The sequence below is a fragment of the Pempheris klunzingeri genome, chromosome 13, assembly GCF_042242105.1.
Source record: "Pempheris klunzingeri isolate RE-2024b chromosome 13, fPemKlu1.hap1, whole genome shotgun sequence".
Classification (NCBI taxonomy): Eukaryota; Metazoa; Chordata; class Actinopteri; order Acropomatiformes; family Pempheridae; genus Pempheris; species Pempheris klunzingeri.
This window is the reverse complement of record NC_092024.1, coordinates 13,114,109-13,136,748: the sequence shown is the minus strand read 5'-3', so window position 1 is coordinate 13,136,748 and position 22,640 is coordinate 13,114,109. Positions and strand designations below refer to the sequence as shown.

Genomic DNA, 22,640 nt, shown 5'->3' with positions numbered 1-22,640 from the left:
CTAATTGTGAAGAGTGTTTACCAGTTACGTCTCCTTCAGACAGCCTGTGAATACAGCTCTTACTTGTTGGGTTTTCAACCGCTGCCCTCGGTGGGTGCGACCTTGTGTTTGTTTGCTGTGCTGATGAAAATTGAGATTTCGTTGGAGAGAAAAACCGTCCATTGAATAACTCTATTCAGCCACCTTTTTAATAAACAAGCAAGTGGATTTCAATGCAGTGTTCTTCTCACATTTTGTTTTGGGTGGAACTTCACAAAGAATTCTAATGAGGCTCACTTCAAAGATGAAGCTGACAGTTAAAAAAAAAAAACAACCTGGCAGAAAAACTACAATAAAATAATCGAAATTAAGCCAACAACATTAACCAAATAAATCGAGTGAGTTTCGAAACAGAGAGTTGAGCCAGTTTTTTTTTTTGTTGGATTCTGTTTTGGATAGAAGAACAAAGTGAATTCTGGATGGATGGGAATAACTGGCTTTAACGACGAACTGAAAGTAACTTCCCATGAGAACATGCATAAGGGAGCAGATGAGTCCAAACACGTTTATAGCCAGCTGAGCCGAGAGGTTTCATGAAGTTGGACAAAAAGAAAAAATCCCCAATCTGGATTTGGGTGTGTGTAAGCTTTTTGCTTCTATTAATACAGTACAGGTAACATTCAAGATTGCCAGAAGATCCACAACAACAACCTGAGAGCTTAATCTGATTATTCACTGTAATCTGGTTATAGTGGGCATGTAAACATAATGTCTGAAGCTGTGGAGCAGTGAGTGACAACATATTGCCAGCAAAGTCGACCCTTTGCTCGGGCTCTCTGGATCTGTCAATAGAAATGGGCTCAATGTGGCACGCCTGTCGTCTTCACTTAGCTTCTGGAACACTAATATGAGCATAGATGGCTTTTTGGAGAGGAGAGCAAGCCTGTTGTCTCAGCTTAGTGCCTTCTTTCAGGCACCTCTGGAGTTGGCAAGATGTGATGTCATTTGCCGCCGTCTCAAATGAGGACATTTTTCTAACCGTCTTATCTTGTTTTTATGTTCTTTACAGCTCTTTGTGTTGCAGAGAACTGTATGCTGTCATCCTCGGTCTGTACAGTCTGGCTATGTCACCCTGGACAATAAGACATTGTGGGCAAGAATTGCCTCTTGCTTTAACCAGCAGGCCGAATGTTTTGCTGTGTGCACGCTGCACTGTATGTCTATCTGTGCTTTCTTTCTCGTGAGATCAGCACGGCAGGGGGTCTTCTTTGCCGTCTCTTCTCCTCCAGGTACTGAAAAGTTGTCAGGGAAGTGGAAAGTAACTCGTTCAATTGGGGGAAAAAAAATTTTAAAAAAAATCTAACAGTTGGAAGAAGAGCTTTAGGAACTTTCAAGTCAATGAATGTCGTCAAACGCATGGTCCATTTTGGCAAGCGCTGAATTTCCCTTCAATGTCGGCTCTTTAAAACTTCAAGGTACAAACACAGAACACTTATAATGCTACTGAATCTCATGAATATTTAGAGTTGGTCATTAAGTGCCGCCAAAGCATCAGCTCATTTGCCTAACGGTCTGCTTAGGAGGCTTTCAGCGTTGTGAAAAGGAGTCCTTTTTTATTACAATTTCCAATGAGTTTCTCTTCTTACTGTTTTCCCTTTTTACTTTGTTGCCCCTTTTCACTCTTTTTTTTTTTTTTTTTTTACTTCCACATCTTCCTTCCTTCCTCTTTCTTTTTTTCGTCCCAACTCACTCATCTGTATTTGCTCTGCTTTGTTTCTGTCTTTTGTCTCAGGGCAACTGTATGGTTTCTGTGGCATTAAGGCTGTGAGATTGTTATTTCTGCTGACAGACAGCGATTTCTAAAGCTTTGCCGTGTTTGCAGAGCTCACAGTTTCCTCCACCTGTTGACACTGCTGCAAACATTATGACCGTTGTAACTCCTGAACTGGCATTTTGACGTTTTACATTTCCACTCATGTGTTGCACTTGTCATGCAAACCCACATTACTGCAAAGAATATAAACTGATCCTAGAGGCCACACTATACTTCTCTGTCCCAGTGTTGTTGTGAATGCCATGTGTTCTGCATACACCTGAAATAATTATGTTGACATTTATCTTTTACTTAATGATGGAGAGTAGTTGCAGTGTTTGTGAGGAGAGGGATGAGACTACGTTTGCTACATTAGAGGAAACACATTTACTGAGGGGAAAAAAAGTACTTAATTGTTGCTCTTGCCTGTTCAGCGTTGCTGTCACTATCAACAGGCCCAACTGAACTGGCAATTAAGTTGAAAAGAATCACAGTTTTTGCAGTAATAGTGTTCTCTGCTCAGAGGGAGGATATTTAGCTTGCATTGCAGCAGAAAAATGGCAAGAGACCAAGTAGACATGAGACTACGGGTTTTTTGCCCTACATACACAGGCATGACCACTGTCGGTGCCAGTGTGGCCCAAACTGCTAAAAACGGACTTTAACTGGCTAGGCACCACGACACACACACACACACACACACACACACACACACACAGCTTCTGCACAACACTCACAATGCCAAAATACATCTGGGTGATTGTGTAACTCCTGAGGGCATGGAAAAACTAGGCCTATCACCACTCTTAGCTACCCTCTCAGCACCCCAACCCCCCCCCCCTCCATGTCAAGGACAGACGGCGACTGTCCCCGACCGCTGCTCCTCCACAAAGGCACGTCACCTTTCACATTCAGCGAGTGAGCTGTCCAAAAATAAAGTCCCCGTGTGTGCACTTATGAATGTGGGCTAGTTGATTGTTGATCAAGAGAGCAGCACAGTGTGGCATCCATGGGTCATGACGCTACCGTATGATCTACGTCAACCTATGGCCCATATACAGCCACGACCTACATTCTGCCTACAATGAATATGCTGGAAATAGATGCTGGCAGCATTCATCAATGTTATTTTTGCATCAGCAGATGCTAGCAGTGATATGTCCCACATTGATTTTATTGTAATAGAGCACCAATGTTATAATTCATATGGAAGACACAGTATGTGAATATAATGAGGGTTGTCAATCTGCAGACGTTTTTACTGACTTGTTATTCATTTTTGTCAGTTGTTGCATTAAGTGCATTGCTTGGTTTTGCAGTTCCACAACTGTTTTAAAGGAGTCATTTATTACAACATGAATAATGCAGAGGATGTCGATTACTATCCAGGCAAGACGCCTCAAGTACTGTTGGTGCATTTGACCATAGGTGATGTGCTGTACACCCTTTTGCACCCTTTTGACTATATTTAAGAGAGGGGACTCACACATATGGTTATGTTTTTGTCTCTGGTTAAGGTTGCTAACATCATCGTGCTGGGACATTGATCAGAAGATAAAACACTGCAAATTATTTGTCTTCTTGCAGGACTGAGGACCAGCAGAGTCTACAGTGGTCGCTGTAAGATGCAGAGGATTTAATAATAATAGTGTTGTGCAAAAGTTGCTGTCTAATGTTGTAATAATAGGAACACCTTCTAAATGCAATGAGGCACAGTTCTATAATTATTTGCTTCAAAATGAACAGCTCTCAGACCGGGTTTTGAAAAGCATTGAGTGAATTACTATCAGGGCAGCGCATCATATTTATCTGCTTCATATTTGTAGGCTGCGGCCTTTTTTGTGAACATAAGAATTGCTTTGGCTTTGTTTTCAAGTGACAATTATTATTTTCAACCACTCATCTTTGATTAATGTCATCTACGCCGTAAGTTGTACAAATTGCCGTTTTGAATGTTTTAAATTGAAACGTTCAGTCATTTGTCGGCGAATAAGCAGAGTGGAAAAGGATCAGAACTTCCGCATGATAGCGTTGTTTAATTTTGTTTTTAATCACTCTGATAATTGACTTGTTTATTTGCGTTGTGCTGCAAAATACTCTAATCAATTTATTGGTAGCAGATGATCAATTACGCTGAAAAAATTGCATTTATTCAATGACTGAGTGCTTCCCCTACAATCAAAAGCCTATTTAACATTGACGTCTCTGCAGCGTGCTTCTGTCTATCTACAGGATAATTTTAAGATCCATGTTTGTCTGCATGCACATGTGCCTGACTCTCTGTGTGTGTGTGTGTGTGTTTTCTCTGTGATCTGCTCTGTTTGTTCCATTGCCCAGTGGGAGCTTTCACAACAAGCTGACAAGAAGTAATCGCAGGCAGTAAAGGTAAGCCAAGGGAGTCTGGAAAATGGACAGCATTGGCCACAGTCCTCTCTCTTTTTACTCGGCCTCTCTCCGTTTCTCTGCTGCAGTGGACACAGAGATGATATGACAGAAATTAAACTTAAAGGCCCCACTAATTGGCCATGAAGAGCGAGGCTGGCCTGTTTAGGGAGGAAAGAACAGGGGAGGGAGGAGCAGGCGGCAGGATCACTGTGCTCACTCAGACCACGTGCAGACAGGCCTATCTGAATTTCTTTTTATTTTTGGTTTTTTACTTTATTTGAAATCCAAATTAAATTGCATGCTTTGCAAACACATGTGTTTGTGGAATGCAATTACAGCTGCCAGTCCAGTGAGACAATAGCAAATAATTGTTGCAGTTTGCCACACAGAAATGTTGACAAGAGTAAACTTGAGTTTGGATAAGGTTTCGCTGATAAGGCCAGTCGGAACAAAGTTTGTCTGAGTCAGCTTGTATCATATCATGCTTCTCACTACATTAATTCTGCTGCAGCAAGTAATGACACAATTGAACATCTACTGTGCTCGCTTGTCCCCAGACTTCAGGTAGAATATCATCAGCATGGTCTCAGTCCTCATCCCAGCCGAACACAGCGTGGCCTTCAGTTTTTGTCCGTCATCGCACCGTCTCCCTCTTGGCGAACTGGTTGACAGCACATTCTTGTAAATCAGCTGAAGGACGGCTTTGTGTGCTCGGCGAAAGAATGTTCATTCGTGAATATGTGTGTGCAAGAGAATGAGTGAGAAAAATGTGGGGGTTGCTACCACTCTCATATCGGCGAACAGTCGTTGGCAGCTTTCTTTCACATCAGCCATAGGTGAGGTGTATAAATAGAGTCTTATGCAATGCTTTGATGGGACATTATATAATTACACACAGTTAACACTGTCAACCCAGGGAGAAATGGAGAACTGAATGATTGTTTTCCCGTCTTTTCCCTCTCTCTCTCATTTTTCATCTCTCCAGGAGCAAATGATGAGATAGATTGCACACACTGGTGCACTGAGAGCACTTGGTTGACTTAAGTTCCTCATGAATGTAAAGTCTGCATTGCTATGCAGTGCGAGGCTTCATGCTGTAGCGCATGAAAATGTGCTCTCACATCTCTGCCTGAGTCTAATCAGGTGAGAATTGCATTTAAATGTTTTTTTTTTTTATACGGCAGGAAGCAGCGTTTATATGAAAGCAGAGCAGGGCCGGTCTCAGTAACAGCAAAAACACCAAGGCCACTGTATTAAATAAAATCCTAAACAATGGCTTGAATTTTATTTTGCCAAAGTTTCTGGCTTATACAAACATTAAAAAGAAATTAACTTTATTATGCAATATCTGCACTTAACCCATTAAAGGCGGGTGTGGTTGTCAAGTAGTGTTTAATGTGAGAGCAGCATGTTAACCATCAATTTGATCAGGCCTGCTTTGAAAATGAGGACATATGGAGGCAATAAACGGTTATTTCCACAACATAATGAGACAAAAATGCGGATATATTGTGTCTTGTAAGTAGCAGTTAAATGTTGACATCACTGGAGTGAGGACATTTAGTGAGATGAGGTGAAGGGCTAAAACTAAGTTTGCTGCGTGCTACTGTCTGCCCGTCTATGTTTTCTGCACTGCAAGCGACTTATTTTACACAACATGCTGTGCAGATGAATAAAAACTTTAATGGATGATACTTATACTGCAGCAAGAAATCCCTTATTTGCTTCTAGCTCTCCAGAGAAGTTTGCATCAATTGCTCTTCTGTGACCACATCCACCCCTCTTATGCAATGGGGTGTGTGTGTGTGTGTCGGATATGGTGTCATTACCTCACGAATGCTGCTGCAGCCAGTTAAACTGTGTGTGGAGTGGAGCCCCTTTAGACTGATGACTGACACATAGTGACCACCGCTCAGAATGAGTGTTTGACTCCTGACTTGCTTCTAACTCCAGCTTTATTGATTTCCAGCTCTCTGACCTGACCTTGTCAGACGAATTGTGTCCTGCGTGCACAGTCACATCGCTTGGAATATACTGTATATGTGTTTGTGTGTGTGTTTCTCAGTGATAATGGACCATCTAGTTAATAATGCAGCAGAGGGATGGCATTGCACCACTTTTTCTAATTTTCCCTTAGACGCTCTTTCCCTCTCCCACCCTCTCCTCTCCTCAGGCCATCCTTATAAAACAATTTCATTTGTCCCCATCGAGCCAGTCTGTCAGTACTTGCATGGCCAGTATAAAGTCTGGGAGAAGAGAAACGGATTCAAACGCATTGGAAAGTCCTCCTCTGTGCAGGATGAGTTACTTTTTACTGTCAGGTTTTTGCCACAGGGCTAATGGGGCTCAGTAGCTCAGACAAGGAGACGGATAAAGAAACAGACTAATTTCAGTCCTCTTTGATCGGCTGTCAATCAAGTCACTTGCTGAACAGTTTTTTTCAGTCTCTACCACAGAGGTGTTGATATCGCTCCCCAGGCCTCAGTATTTACTGTTAAGCACACGTCCCGTCCAGTGTCTGTCACAGTTCTGTAATTGAACTTTAACTTGCAACTTCCTCCTCTTTGCCTGTGAAGTTTGTCCACGTTGGCAGAATAATAGCATTCAAATTTGCAAGATGGTTTCTATTGCTGCATTAAATCATTTTCAAGTGTTTGACTGATGCTCCTGTAACCTTTTACTTTTGCCTTTGCCTCTTTGGAACTCGTGTTATGTTTCTTTGACCGTCAGACCTGCTTTAAAGCTGCTTTAAAACGAGGCTCACCCGTGCAGCTGCATTTCCAATTGTGAATGAATTACTTCAGTTGTGAAGTCGTCTTTCATGTATTGTTTTTTGCCTTCCTGCTCACTCCCCTGAGGGTCATGTTTGTAAGTCCTTGGCTCCATCCTGATAACAAATTGCCATTTAAGCTTGTGGAGAAGAGTTCAGCACCTACATAATAGAGCTTCCGCATCGCTCAGTGCTTTCTGGTCAGTGTGATGGATGGTGGATAGATGGATGAATGCCAGATGGGTTGAGTGAGTCAGACATGAGGTGCATCTCTATTTTTTTTTTTTTCCCTCACTGTGCAATTTCCTCCTCGGTCCTCCTACGTAAGACACGATGAGGAGGTGCGAAGGAGGAAGACTTGAGGCAATCAGATTTTATCCAATGAAACACTTTTTTTTTTTTTTTTTCTGGTCAGGCGTCATCTGAATGGACATCACATACTGATAACAGGTGCACAGCTGGATCACCTGAGAATGGGCTTGTAGCTGCTCTGCGCCATCTTGGTATCTTAGAGCTTTTGTTTTCACAGATAATAACATGTCGTCACTTTTCCACAAGCATTTCCCTTCCTGTGAATTGCCTTTTTTTACATTTGCATCTGGAGTTATTCACGCATACTTGCACATTTTTTCCTCCTCTTGTAAATTCATCACTAAATAAACTAAATATGATGATGCTGTCTCATTATGTACTGGAATAGTTTTTAGGAAAAACATTTAAATGATGATGTTTCCGCCCAACATAATTGATCACTTCGCCGTGACTAAACAGGAAAACGACACTTGCTGTAAATCAAAATGGGTTTATTGGTGAAAGAACACACTCATTGCACGAACAATGAGAGTGATTTATTTCTTTTACTTACTAGAACATCTTCAGCCAATGTACTATTAATCTCCATGACTGTGCTAAGGTGCATGCTAAGGCTGTGAAAAGAGGATGCCATCTGGTTTCAGGAAAGAAATCTTATGACACCTACATTTCTGCTGCCATGTCTTCTGTCTCTTGCTTGTATTTTGACAAAACTGCAGTGGACTGGAGTGTAGTGGTGCACTCAGCAGCTGCAGTGTCCAATCAATCACTCACAGATTTCCAATGGAGTGGAGTGTCTTTCTAATAATAGACTTCCACATAGGATGGTCTCATGTATCCTTTGGGTATCTTCCTCTTTCTTTTCTCCTTGCGCCACTGAGCAGCATTAAGGGAACTGAGATGTTCGTATTCATAGCAGACCCAATTATTTTTTACCTGGGGACAGACGAGTAACAAGATATGAAATAAAAGAAATTAAGTAGAGACATACATCCTCCTTGCACCAAAGGCTGCAGCACATCACATGACTCTATGGTTTTGCCTCATGACCACAACAGATTAGTCTCTGTCTCGTTTTTATCTTATTGCTCTAGCAGGTATCATCTGTGGTTTGTGTCCACCTAGCACCCTAATGAATTTGATCCATGGTGGGTGCAGCAGCCTGAGGTTTTCCTCCTCCTCCTCCTTAAAAGATGGAATGTGTTGTTCAGAGGGGCGGTGTGAAGTGAGATCATATCTCTGCTAAACCACAACGCACTCTCTTGTCTCTTTTTCTCTCCCCTCTCCGGGTAGCACATGTAGACGGCACCAAAGTCCACTGAGCGATCATGTGAACTCTTCAACCCTGTCCCCTCCCACTCGCCGTCCCATATGTCCGCGAGCAGGCGGCTGCACATTAAGGCAGACTATACCATGACCAGTGAAGCCAAACCATAATCTCCCCCTGCCTCTTCTCCTCTGCCATGCCTCTCTCCCTCCCGTCCATACCCACCTCCCATCACCAAAATCCTCCCTCAGCCGGTTGCTAAGCAGCACGGGGAGAGCTTGATGCTGTTGACGTTGTGTGCGCGGGACCACTTCCTGTAAACAGCCGAGTGGGTGCTCTTTGCTCTCAGCTGCAGAGGGAAGGAGAGAGTGTGAGGCGAGACAGCCTAAAATAACCCTCCCTGACTCTCACAAAATATGACGCGCATTGAATAAGAAAAAAAAAAAAAAAAAAATCATCTCAAGTGAACATTTCACAAGGAGCTGAGAGGACTTTCAGGAGCTTATGAACTGTATTTTATTTTTTCACTGCCATAAAGCATGAAGTGTGGAAGAAAAAAGAACACAGCTGACAAGGGCCATTTAGGCAGAGAGCTGTGTGTGTGTGTGTGTGTGTGTGTGTGTGTGTGTGTGTGTGTGTGTGTGTGTGTGCGCGCCCCCTGAAGAAGCATTTTCAGTCTGTGCTCATACTGTCATGCCCATTGTGTCACAACAAACAAGTCTTGGACTCATTATGCAGACGGACACAAACAAAACTGAGCTGCAAATATTCTCACTTTGAAAATGTCCTTTTGTCACGAGCACGATTGTGAGCATTATTCATTCTTTACTTCATGCTGCATTTGGCTTCATTAACTCTTCCTCCTCTCTTTCTCGTCCGTTTCAGCTCCGTGGCGGTGAAGATGACCACGGCGCGGTACCGTCCCACCTGGGAGCTGGCCGTGGATCCCCTGGTCTCCTGTAAGCTGTGCCTTGGAGAGTTCCCTCTGGAGCAGATGACCACCATCACACAGTGCCAATGTGTCTTCTGTACACTGGTGAGCAACAAGTTTCCTGCATAACGATGACTTAAGAAGACTTTTTTTATTGAAGGATACTGAGGGAAAACAAAAAGCTGGGCTTCACCAACAATGCAAAGTGCTGAAGTAGACAGAATTAGTGTTACATGCAGTGCAAGCATCTCTGCATCAAAGTAAATTGATCTTCAGACGCATGCTAACTTAATAAGAGTTTTACTGTAATAAAATCAGCAATGACCACAGGATCTATTACAGATCTCGCATTGCTCTTGTGTAACACTGGAGCCGTGGGAACAGGCTGGGACAGATGAACAGTAACACCCACTGGCTGTCAGATCTTTACCAATCTAGTCCAGAGATGAGGAAACAATAGCCAAGAATGACCACTAAAAATAGACTTCCTAGAACACAGTCTGGGTGGCGTCAGTAACTACCAACGCTCACTTAGTACAGTTTATTCCACAGATGTCGGCCACTATGTAAATACAAAGACTGCCCGATATCTTCTTTATCAGCCATTTAATATTTAATTCCGATGTTTCCTCTTTTATAGTTGAGCATTTAAATTGTTTAAGAAAACCGAAAACGAAATACACAGTGCGGCAAGATAAATAAAACTACCCGAGGACAGCAGAACAACTTGAAAACACAACACTGACACATTATCACCTCATAAAATTGAACATTTTAGCAAACAGTCGACTATCTAAAGTTCAGTCTCCTTTTGGTCTTGTCTCTTTTCTTTTTTTATTCTAACCTGAACTGTAACTCTGAACTACAACTGTAACAGAGGAACTATACGAGTGAAATGAAGCTTTAGGGGTTGAAGAAGCTTAAAGTCTCTTAAAGTAGAGCTGAGCTGAACCACAGTCAGAATAATTGTGGCAGGTTCGTCACATTACAGATGGATCTGATCTATTGTTAGTATGAAAATATGAATCTGTGCAGCTTTTAGTTTCCAGTTTTTCCTGCAGTTTTACATCTAATACTGTCTCTGAGGCGACAAAGCTAGCGATCAAGAGAGACTCAGTGGCCAGTGTTTGTTTACCAGCTTTGCTGCCTCGTGCTCTGTTTGTTTTTCTTTTCTCATCTAACTGACTGACTGAATATTGAACTGGGACAATGTTGTACTTGTCTGTCTGTCTGTCTGCTTCTCCTCAGTGCCTGAAGCAGTACGTGGAGCTCCTGATTAAAGAAGGCCTTGAAACTGCAATTAGCTGTCCGGACTCTGCCTGTCCCAAAAGAGGACACTTGCAGGAGAATGAGGTATTGATAAAAGGAATTTTTAGTTTGACTGAATATCAGAACAATCCCTACTGCTCCTCAGAGACGCTATTAGACATGTCCATGAGCCCAAGGATATATCAAATAATGTCACATACATCTTAGCAGTCAGTTTTCATTTTACCCAGTAGTGTACATAATTTTTGCCTGGACAAGAAGCTACTGTATATACATGAAAATGTAGCATGTCATGTGTTCTACCTGCAGGGCATTTTTTTTTTCCATGTCACAAACCTCCTACCATGCTGCTCTTTTTCCCTCCACATAAAAAGTACGAGCTGATGAAATTAACATTTCTACAGTCAGTTTAACACCTCCACGCTCCCTCAAAGCTCCGGCTTTACTCACCACTGTGCTCCACCTGCCAGTTGTGTTTATGCCGTTATAATGAGCATGCCTGCCTTCCTAGCAGAGGTCAATCTGAGGGCAAAGCCTTCCTCATCCTCCGGGCTGTTTGGTTGATGGGCCACTCTAACTCTCTCTCTCACTAGGTCTCAGAGGCCCGCAGGCACAGCATGGTTCAGCACACCACGGCCTTATGTTTCTAATCAATCAGTGTCACCGGCCCTTTTAGGAACCCTAGTTACTCCTGTCAGTCAGACAGAACATGCCTCATCCCTGCATGCTCTGACAACAATGCCTTCACCTTGTAACTGACTGCTCTTTTACAAAGCCTGAATGCTCATTTCATTGCCCATTAAATGACTACATTTAACCTTGAGTGGGCCTGCGTATGCGCCTCGAATACATTCTGGCAACTGGATTCTCGCTCTCTGAAAATTGCGCGAACTGCCGCAATTGGTAAGCAAGTGGCGAGTTAAGATCTTGTCGAAATTTGGATTTGACATTGTTCTCCAAATGATATTCACATACTGAATGTGTAATTGCTCCATGCAGCTTCTGTCTATAAATATGCGCAATGACCTGCTTATTTCCCTCCCACCTCTCTTCTCCTCTCTCCCCGTAGATTGAGTGCATGGTGGCCACGGAGATGATGCAGAGATACAAAAAGCTTCAGTTTGAAAGGGGTGAGTCAGTGTTGTCTCCAGAGTTTCTCAGTGGGTGATGTGTGGGCACTGACTGTGTGTCGCAGACGCACGTGGACCCTCCTGTCCTCCAGGGAGACTGTATTTTAATGTGACACAAAAAGATGACGACAGTCCTGTCTTGCAAGTGTAGCCGAACTGCTGCTCACACTGTGTGGAGTCAGTCATTAAACCCCCGTGGAGATTTTTGCCATTGAGTGACACCACAGGGCATCTCCGGAAAGCTAATAGAAAAGATATGAGCAATGCTTGTTTGCTCAGTAAATTTCAGTCTTCAACACTGTCGGGTGTTGTCAGATTGTCTGTTTTCTTTGCACACAGTTCACCATGTCGACACTGAACAGCAGTCAACTGATTCAGAATTGAAGTGTTTTCAATTTTTGACTTCTGACAGCAAAAATTGTGGATTCGATACCATTCGTGAACTGCAAGTAACCATGCAGGCAATGAATATTCTTGTGACAGGTACTCAGGCCTAACATTTGTCTGATTTGTACTGTAGTATTCTGACTCAACGCTGTCATCCTCATCAAAGTGTAACACCAGCTCCCATCAAATATGCATGAAAGGGAAAGCCTCGCAGACTTTGTTTAAAGAGATTCTAATTGGATTGGTTCTGCTCGAGACTGTTAAACTGTCTGTCTGACTCTGATGGAGGCAGGTGTCGTCGCATGCTAAGATGTTTTAGTTAACACCTTTTTATCTCTACTTCAGTGTGCAGTTATGTATTCGGTGTCTGCAGTTTACACTGTTTTAGAATAAATGTCAACCTACCGGCACAAGGCTTGGTGCTGGAAAGATAATGGCAGGTCTGTGTCGCGTCGCTCCCTGCTGTCAATGTAGACATGTTAGGCAGTCATGTCAGAGTTCAGCTGCTACCAGAGAAGTCAGAAAGCAAGCCATGCTTTATTTATTTATTTATTTATTTACGATCTTAAATGCAGTGAGATCACATGCACAGGCAATATGGATATACAAACAAAGAACCAAAGAATATTGTGCATTTTCAAAGCCAAAAATAACCCCCCCCAAAAAAAGAGTAAGAAAGTATCATGTACCAAAAACATAGTATCTGAGACTTCTTTTCATTTGGACTGATACATGGTCTGTTTATTTTCAAGTTTTATTTCAAGTGCTAGCTATGAAAACAGAAACATTACATAAATGTATGCATCCAAGATTTGGTATCACAAGGTTACACACGTTACAGTGAGATAATATAATAAGGAAAAAATTTATGAAAAATCAAGGATGTCCCTTCATTATCTAATCACAATCAGGTCTCAGAGGTTTGACATATGACACCCATTTTTCCCAGTCTTGTATGAAGATGTCCATCGTTTAAAAGAGAAAGCAAAGCTTTTCCATCATTTAAATCTCCATTCTCACATCTATCCAGTTATTTATGGCAGGTCCATGCATCATCCATCCTTTGGTCAGAGCCTTGAGCCAGAGCTCTGTTTATTTTCCTAGAATACATTTGTTCATAAAATGATTCAGAGGATCTAATCCTGTTTGCTTTTTATGGTAGTTTTTTGAAAATCTCATCTATATTATACTACCTGCCTGTTGGTTTTTCAGTTTCCTTGCCAATAATTTTGTAAATTTAGAGCCATTAGCATTTTTTCCCCTCAGTTTCTTGCTTACACAGTATATTATATTAACTTGTTGTGCAAGTTTTCTTTGCTGTAGCTTTCTTTTTCAGAGAGGGTTCCAGCTGTGATTTTTGCCTCTTAGGACAGCCTTTACTGCATCCCATAGCACGAATTCCGTTACTCCTTTTGCTTCTTTAAATGAAGGGTCATTAAGAAGGCATGAATTAAACCTCCATGCTGTATTTCTTTAGCAGCACATAATAGTCAGTCCTGGTGTATACTGAGTGAGGGGTAAGGTAATGTGTGTGCTGCCTTGCATTAAGAAGCATCTTTCTATCTATGGAGCCTTCGCCTTTCATTAATACATTGAACTTTTTGTGTATGTGAGTCGATACGCTTTGGTAGCAGAGAGTGTGTTCAGACCTCCTCCATACATTAAGACCTCTTCAGTGCGGCTCGTCTATATGTCAAATATCTCCTTGAAAAAAGAAGTCTCGGAGGAGCATAGAAGTTAAGTAGAGGGATTTCTCTCCCATATATTGTTCCCTTAACCAAGATAAATCTGCCTTTCTTATCTTTCTCTTCGTATGTCTGTTCAAAAGCTCTTTTATTGGAAATTAAGATGGCAACCTCCACAATTATGATTACATTATTATGATGAAAGAAATTTAAAACTCAGAAAGATAAGCTTCACAGATATATTTGTGAAGCTTTTTATGTGTCATGCCTTCTGTAAGAAAACTCAAACTGCCGTTAAAATAATCTGCAACAATCAGTCTCTCGTGTAGAGCATAGAAATAATAAGATGAACTAATATAACGGCCTGTGAACAGTCAACAAACCCATCGTATTTACCTTACATTATTCTCTTGTTTCCATTGTTACCCTGCTACCTGACTGCTTCTAACACTAAGGGGGTGAAGGGGCGCTGTTCACCAACGAGTAGGATATTTTAAAAATCTGTCAGAGGAGACTGCGTTCCAGCCTGGCATCTCTGATGGGGGCAGAACCAGAAGCCGCTTTCACTTTTTGATGATACTTGCCCTGCAGGTTTTCCTCCTACACATCGGCACAGACAGCACACAGAGCATTCAGATCTCACTTGCACAAATAGATGCATGGACACAGACAAACGCATGTATAAGAACACAGAGGGGGGTCCTGTAAATGAATAAGAATCCTCAGAAATAGCTGTTGATGCCGCCTGGATAAGGGCAGTCAGCCGTCTCATCGATGTCCCAGTCCAGTCAGGCAGAACAGTTACTGTAACCGTTCCATATTTCTCAGGCTGAGCCAAGAGTGCATGTGGAATGTGTGCTCGGAGTTCTTGGCACAGAGACAAGGGGAAGGAAGGAGAGGATACAAGGGCAAGTGCATCACGCTATGAACTTAAAACAGAACTGGCAAAACACACACAAAATAGTCTCTTTACCACCAGAAAACAGAATAGGAAAGCACATATTCATGGAATAGTCATGGAAATTAGAGAGACAATCAGAGAGAGAGCAAGACAGAATGGAACAATTGTATGAAAGCAAATTAGCATGCAGCAAAATTATCCTTTAACATTGTACATTATGTAAAATATGTACAGTACAGGCCAAAAGTTTGGACACACCTTCTCATTCAATGCGTTTTCTTTATTTTCATGACTATTTACATTGTAGATTCTCACTGAAGGCATCAAAACTATGAATGAACACGTGAAATTATGTACTTAACAAAAAAGTGTGGAATAACTGAAAGCATGTCTTATATTCTAGTTTCTTCAAAGTAGCCACCCTTTGCTCTGATTACTGCTTTGCACACTCTTGGCATTCTCTTGATGAGCTTCAAGAGGTAGTCACCTGAAATGGTTTTCCAACAGTCTTGAAGGAGTTCCCAGAGATGCTTAGCACTTGTTGGCACTTTTGCCTTCACTCTGCGGTCCAGCTCACCCCAAACCATCTCGATTGGGTTCAGGTCCGGTGACTGTGGAGGCCAGGTCATCTGGCGCAGCACTCCATGAGTGAGAAGGTGTGTCCAAACTTTTGGCCTGTACTGTAGATCTCACTTACCTCTGGTGGTATGTTACCATGCACAGTGTTCTGGTTCTATGTGCTGAGACCAAGAGATACCTCTGAAACATCAGCCGCCAACAATGGAGCAGACTGTCATTTTTGCTCAAAACATTTGAACAAAATCATCCAAAATACCATCATACGTTCATGATTTAAAAGCCACATGAAAATATTGATATGAAATTAATAATATTATTAATAATAATAATTTATACCCAACATACATTCGTATATAACTAATGTAGCAGAGAAATTGCACCTACTTTAGGGTGTTCATAAAACTCAAAAGTCAAAGTGCCTGTGATTTTATATTCCGTTAATTTATGTACACGGATTGTAACATGATAAAATCTAGTCAGGCCTCCACAGTAATAACAGTGTCTCTTCCTCTGACAGCCAGACAGAACAAGGTCATTCTCACATGAACATAAAAAAAATGTTTAATCACCATTTATTCCCCTCCACTAACCCTTTAAGAGAGAAACTGTCCATGACGTTGGCACTTATTTTGTTGCTTTAGAGGTGCTGCTGGACCCATGCCGGACGTGGTGCCCCTCCTCCACCTGCCAGGCCGTGTGCCAACTAAAGGAAGCAGATTCTCCAGCGCTGCCCCAGCTGGTCCAGTGCGCCGTCTGTGCCCTCGAGTTCTGCTCAGCCTGCAAGGCCAATTGGCACCCCGGGCAGGCCTGCCAGGAGAGCAACCTGCCCATTACCTCCTTCCTACCAGGAGAGAACAGGTACTGCCTTACCTGTTTATCACTTAACAATCTAATGTACTAGTAATTCTCTTATCTGTGTTTATCATATCAGACATTAGACCTTTTTCGTTTCACCTCTGTGTTCTGTTCTGACCTCTGTGACCTCATAATCGGATTAAAACATTGATACATGCTTAATGTGACCCATTAAGGCTTTAAGCAGCTGTAAAGAGTTATCTAGTTCTGAAACGATAAACCGATTAGCCAACAGAACATTAATTGGCAGCTATTTTGACAATCGATTAGTCGTTTTAAGATATTTCTTGGACTCTTGGTTGCACAAAACGAACAATTTGAATGTCAACTGGCACCTTGAACTTGAAAGGGATTTTATGGACCATAATTGAGAAAATAATTGACACATCAGTAAAGAGAACAACAGTTGCAGGATGAGAATTAGCTGCTGGATACGAAGTGTAATAAAAACAACCCTTGAAATTGGCCAAGAATAACTGTAGATAAATTAAATTAAAGCTGATATTTTAACAGCTAATAAACTGATGACTTGATGTTTTTACTACCTATTCAACATCCCAAAACATGTTTCATACTGTCTTAACACAGTGTCAGAGTGTCTGCTGCTGTAAACCCTGGGAATTATACTCATTATCTCAGAACTGGAGTTGCAATCCACATGTCATGTTGGGCTCACCTGACTGGAGTCCAGAGCAACTTGTCAACATACAGCAGGTTTCACTCTGTGCGTCCTTAAATACAGACTGACAGCCGGTCTCGCTGGCTGTTCTGCAGCCACAGCTCACTTCAGCATTAGCCAAGGCTCAAGCACAGAGTAAGAGGCAGATATAAAACAATCTGCTGGAAGTAAACGGCAGTAAAGCAGTCTGGGATGGGCTCATTATTCATTTTTAGGTTACAGGATCTGTCTTTGAGGGCAGCCCAGAGGCATTTGCAGCTGACACGTTTCTTTGTGATATCCTCTTACTCTGGAAACGTCATTAGCTCTGCAGAGCTTTCCTCCTTCAGCACAGGTTAAGGACCAAGCTCAGAGGCCACAGTAGGGGGGAGAGAGGATTAACAGGTCTACTCTTAGTTGTAAAGAGCCTCGACGTTTGAACTACACATGTCCACTGTAAGGGTGTCTGGAAGAAGCTGGATTCGGAGTCTTCTTTGAGGAAGATGGCTGGATAAACTCCGCACATCCCCGTTTCTCCACTAGAAATGAAGGGGCCAGTTTGCTGCCTGAGGACATAGCCCAGAATGACGGCTACCTGCTCGCCTCCAGATTTCAGGAGTCAGCACTTCACTGAAACAATGGAAATGGATACGCACAAACTGACACCGGCGGGGGAGGGGGGAGGGTGGGAGTGTGGGAGGGAGTTCAATGCCATTTAGGGACTGGTGGTTTTCAGAAGAGTTGTCGGCTCCTGAACGAAAGCTACCCACCAATTCAGCCAGAGATTGAAAATATTGATTACTGTGTTAAAGCTCTCTTATCCCAAGCACTCCTTGTAAAGTGAATGCTGAGTGATTTTTGGATTTCATATCATGGTTGGAATAAAAAAAAAAAAACACACTTCAAACTTCTTCTCTTCTTTCCCAGCTCTTTTTATAAGAACGAAGAGGACGACGCACCAATCAAGCGATGTCCTAAATGTAAAGTTTACATCGAGAGGGACGAGGGCTGTGCACAGATGATGTGCAAGAACTGCAAACATGCCTTCTGCTGGTACTGTCTGGAGTCCCTGGATGTGAGTTTGTTCTTCATAATTTTTTTATTCCTTTATTCACTGGTATAGAGAGCAAGATTATATTTCTTTTTTTGCAGCTCTAAAAAATCTTTACAGTTTAATATTGCAATACTGTGTTTGCACGCTGTGATAATCCTGGATCATCATTTGTCTTCCTGCAACAGCAATAGCTTCCATTATCAGGGTATTGTAGCTTAACCTTGGTCTTGGTAAGAAAGGAAAAAGATGTATGTTTTTTTTATTTGTTATTTGGGGGGTTTCTTTGAGCTGTGGTGCCTTATGTAATATTAATTGTGCGAGCACAGACGTGCGCGACACACAGGTCATTTTAAAAGTCATTTTCAGAGAAAAGCTGCCCATGTCTCTCAGGATGTTAATGGCAGGTCTTTATCTGTATTGTGTGTGTGTGTGTGTGTGTGTGTGTGTGTGTGTGTGTGTGTGTGTGTGTGTGTGTGTGTGTGTGTGTGTGTGTGTGTGTGTGTGTGTGTGTGTGTGTGTGTGTGTGTGTGTGTGTGTGTGTGTGTGTGTGTGTGTGTGTGTGTGTGTGTGTGTGTGTGTGTGTGTGTGTGTGTGTGTGTGTGAGACAGGATGACTTTCTCCTGATCCATTATGACAAAGGGCCTTGTCGAAACAAACTGGGCCACTCCAGGGCGTCTGTTATCTGGCACAGAACACAGGTGAGAAACTCATCTACCTCCCCTCTCCTCCCCTGTCTCTCACACTCACTCAGGACTCCCCCCTTGAACCACACTGCAGCATGTGGCCATACACGTGCTCCCTAGTTCTGCCTCCCTCTCTCTTTCTGGCTCACGCACTCGCATTCAGTGACAGACTGCTATTATCTTGACAGCACAATAGGGAAAAAAAAAAAAAAAGACATCTTGATCTGCGTGCACTGAAAAGTGTCTGGTGGTCAGTGTCCTGCTGTTTCCAGCTAAGCCTATTATGTGCACCTTTCACTTTGGTTATGTAAACCTTTTTTTCAAGGTCCCTTTTTTTACTGATAGGTAACGAAATTAAATGGAAAGGATTACATATGACGGACTGGATATGACATGTAATTTCCCACATGTGAAATGGCGGATTACACATGAAGGATTAGATTTGACATAATTTCCCACATGCGATCGTGTGTTTTAAGTCTACGACAGAGGCAGAGTCTTTTCACTCCCTAAATTTCTCCTCAGTGTCTCTCCTTAGCCAAATAATCTGTTCATGGGTGGCGCGTCCCTTTGTCCAACATACTTGTTATTTTGTCAACATTAGCATACACACTGGCATCTGTTGCCCAGTGGGGCAGGCTTAGTCATATGATTACAGTTCAGCTGGTGGAAGCTATAGCTACACTGCTCTGTGTCTTTGTCTCTCTCCCTTTGCTCTCCTCATTTCACCCCCCTCCTTCCATCACATCTTAAAAAGCCCCACTCTCACTCCCTCATAAATACAAGATGTAGCAAGGCAAACCTACTCTGCAAAAAAAACAAAAATCTTCTCATCGGCGGTATCTGACAGCATGGGGTCTATGTTTTAATGAGAGCCCTACCGTCAGTTAGATGGAAGGTCATGTCGTAAGCATGTAAGCATCACCAGCATCTGTTAATTAGTGCAAATTACGATCTATACACTGTGCTTTCCCCTACAGGAAAGCCTGTATTCTAACTGGATAGTTTGTAATGTGTTTTAAATCTGCTGGGAAGCAAATACCCCAGAAAGATGTTATTTTGTGCTTTAAACGGGAGGAAAAGCACTGTGCTATTATAAGTCACTGTTGCATGTGACTGCATGTTATGTATTCCATTTTGTGGCTCTGAACTTGCTGGTGTCTGGCTCCCCCATGTGGTGACTCTAATAACTTGTCATGCTCATAACAAGAAAGAATGAAAACATGAACTTGATCATCTCAGTGTTACCTTAGTAATGTTAGCACTGTAAAAGAATCTGTTTTTACTCTATGATTGGTTAGGTTTTATTGATAGTCGGTCAGACCATCCCATATTTAGAACATCGGATGTTCACTGCCCAAATTACAAAAGCACTTCAGCAACTTTCCTTTTGCTGATGCTAGGACAGAAAACTGTGCGTCACTTGATTGGACAATGAAACCATTATGTCACAAGATGTGGGAGATCCCTAGCAACAGTCTCAAAACAGCATAACAGTTTTAGCAGCAAGTAAACAAATAATACACAGATTCATGCCAAGATCGCTCAAAGTCAAATGGTTTTCCTTGCATTGCAGTGCAGCCCGACAATATGTCTTCGGTCCATGTAGTTTTACAATAGGTCTCTCAAATTGTTGCCCAACTGATCCATTGCACTAGATTATCTGGGTTTGTCAGTCACCTCCCATATATTCGTGTAAGCCTGTGTTTTCTCTCACAAGAATAGAGGGGTAGTTAAGATATATGAATGTGTACAGAAAGTAAATAATGTATATGCTGTCATGTAGTATGGATTACATTACTAAGTTACTGGGAAAAGACAAAGCTTTTGAAGCATCTGTGCTGAAAAAGGTTTGTTGTTTTCAGTCATTACTTGCCATCTGCTGCCCAACATTGGTATTGCAGTTGGTTGGGAAAAGTAATAGAATACATTTTTAAAAAGTAATAAAAGACTTTGTGAAAGTGATCTCACTACTTTCATTTTTAATATTTTGTTCAGTGCAACTTGCATAATTAAAAGTAGATATAGAAAATAGTTGTCCCTTATACCACCTGTGTGATGTATCAAAGGTTTTTCTGTGCAGTGAGCTTTGAGCATAGCATCACTGCACCCAACCCCCACATGTACCTGCTACTGCGCATATGTAGGAGTGTTGAACTTAAACCTACTGTATTTAATTTCTACTCATGTCTCCCTGCAGGTTGTGGGGATCTTCGCTGGCTTTGGCCTGCTCCTGCTGGTGGCTTCTCCTTTCCTCCTTCTGGCTACTCCCATTGTCCTCTGCTGCAAGTGCAAGTGCAGCAAAGGCGATGACGACCCATTGCCAACCTAAACATGCCATCAGAGCTGGAGCGGAGAGCCGCTTCAAGGATGGGCCATCTTTTTTTCCCTTTTTTTCGTTCCCCTTTACGTTCTCTTCCTCCTACAAGCTTTGAGCGCTTCATTTGTTTTGAGCTGAGCCTGCACCAGCCCCCGGCCGCTTCGGGATCCATCGCTCTGCATGAGAGAGGCATGGTAGAAAAGCGACCCTACACCTTGGCCTGAAGAGAGGTGCAGGGTTAAAGTCCAGAGGAGGTCAGACTTGTTTAAGGACCACGGTGTCCGTGTGTGAGACGTTGGTGGTTTGGGGACGTGATGGAGGTCGGGGCCACTTCAAGTGGTCCTCAGTCGTGGGTTACTGTGGCGTGGTATTTTGGCGGGTCGTTGCAAACAAAGGAAAAATCCAAGTTAAGAAATGCTTTTCTCTTGTATGGACGATATCAGGCAGGAGCCACCTTAGACAGAACTTTTACTTTATCGCTCTGTTTTGTCAGTTTGTCGTACGCAGCAAAAGCTTTTCCCCCCACCACCGCACTCGATGTAGCTCTACGGATTCAGTCAGTAGCATTAGAGTTGCACCACGCATGTTTGGTGTTCACTCGATTTGCACACAGAACATGAATTCCATGTCATGTTCACGACTGAGGTAGAGACGGGAGGCTGTTGTCACACTCAACTCGATGTACAGCACGTCCTCTTGATGATGTCAATGTTTTATAACCTGTTTCTTTTAATAGAACTGTGCTCAGAGTAGTGTCTATGTGTTGTACTTTTGAGTGTTTTCCAATCTGTAAGGTACACCTTTTTAAAGGGGATCGCCACTCAATCTAAAAATATGCTTATTTTCTGTGGTCAAGTGACAATGAAGCTTATGTTTTATACCCAAATGGTCTTTTTTCATTATTGTTACTATCTCTCTAATTCATTCTCTTTGACACACCTCCGGACACAAAGAATTGGAGTCATATTTGAGAGAGGGAGAAAGAGAGAGAGAGAGGGAGAGAGAGAGAGAGTGTGTTTTTGGAAGATCTTACAGATTTTTACTATCCTAGACACAGAAATTTCCCAAATTGAGTGGTGCTCCCCTTTAAGTTCAGCATTAATGTAAAGTCTATCAGAGGACCTTGTATCCACGTGTTGTGGACCCATTTTAATACTACACTAAAAGAGATGTCACTCCTGTAATTCTCAGTCCCCAGGTGGTGGTTTAGCCAAACAGAAACGAATAGCCTTAAATTGAGAATAGCCAAAATCAGGCATTTCCCCCTGTGCATTAAAAACAGTTAAAGTCAAATCCAAATAATCCCAGGGAAAGCATGTTAACAGCGTTTTAGAGCATTGCAGACAGTAAGTGAAGCCCTTTATATTCAGATGATTATATGATGTCATCCATATGCCACACTGTTAATAGCCATACTGTAAACAAACTGTCCTAAGCTGATGTTTTATGTGACCTAGGGCTGGTATTTCCTGAGCCTTTTTGAGCAGGAGCGCTGACCAGCATCGACTGAAACGCCATCACAAACAAATCTGAAGCTTAACTCGGATCAGATCTCCCACTCTTTGAGACTTACCAAATACCTGCTGGCCCAAAATTGCAAACTTGCATATGTTAGTGGTCCAAGTGTCGATGTTTTGTTGGTAGTTAGATCTCCAACAAGAA

At 42.3% G+C, this 22,640-nt stretch overlaps 1 protein-coding gene across 1 annotated transcript in view; it reads left to right on the top strand.

Moving 5' to 3' along the window:
• rnf144aa (ring finger protein 144aa) overlaps positions 1 to 22,404 on the top strand; it is a 29,075-nt gene extending 6,671 nt beyond the window's left edge. The window contains exons 2-8 of the mRNA XM_070841825.1: positions 9,412 to 9,562; positions 10,706 to 10,810; positions 11,796 to 11,856; positions 16,050 to 16,266; positions 17,849 to 17,996; positions 18,584 to 18,673; positions 20,859 to 22,404. Of these exons, the coding sequence (XP_070697926.1) occupies positions 9,428 to 9,562; positions 10,706 to 10,810; positions 11,796 to 11,856; positions 16,050 to 16,266; positions 17,849 to 17,996; positions 18,584 to 18,673; positions 20,859 to 20,990 (888 nt within the window). The 5' untranslated portion in view covers positions 9,412 to 9,427 and the 3' untranslated portion in view covers positions 20,991 to 22,404. The remainder of the gene's footprint in view (positions 1 to 9,411; positions 9,563 to 10,705; positions 10,811 to 11,795; positions 11,857 to 16,049; positions 16,267 to 17,848; positions 17,997 to 18,583; positions 18,674 to 20,858) is intronic.
• The last annotated feature ends 236 nt before the right edge of the window (positions 22,405 to 22,640 follow it).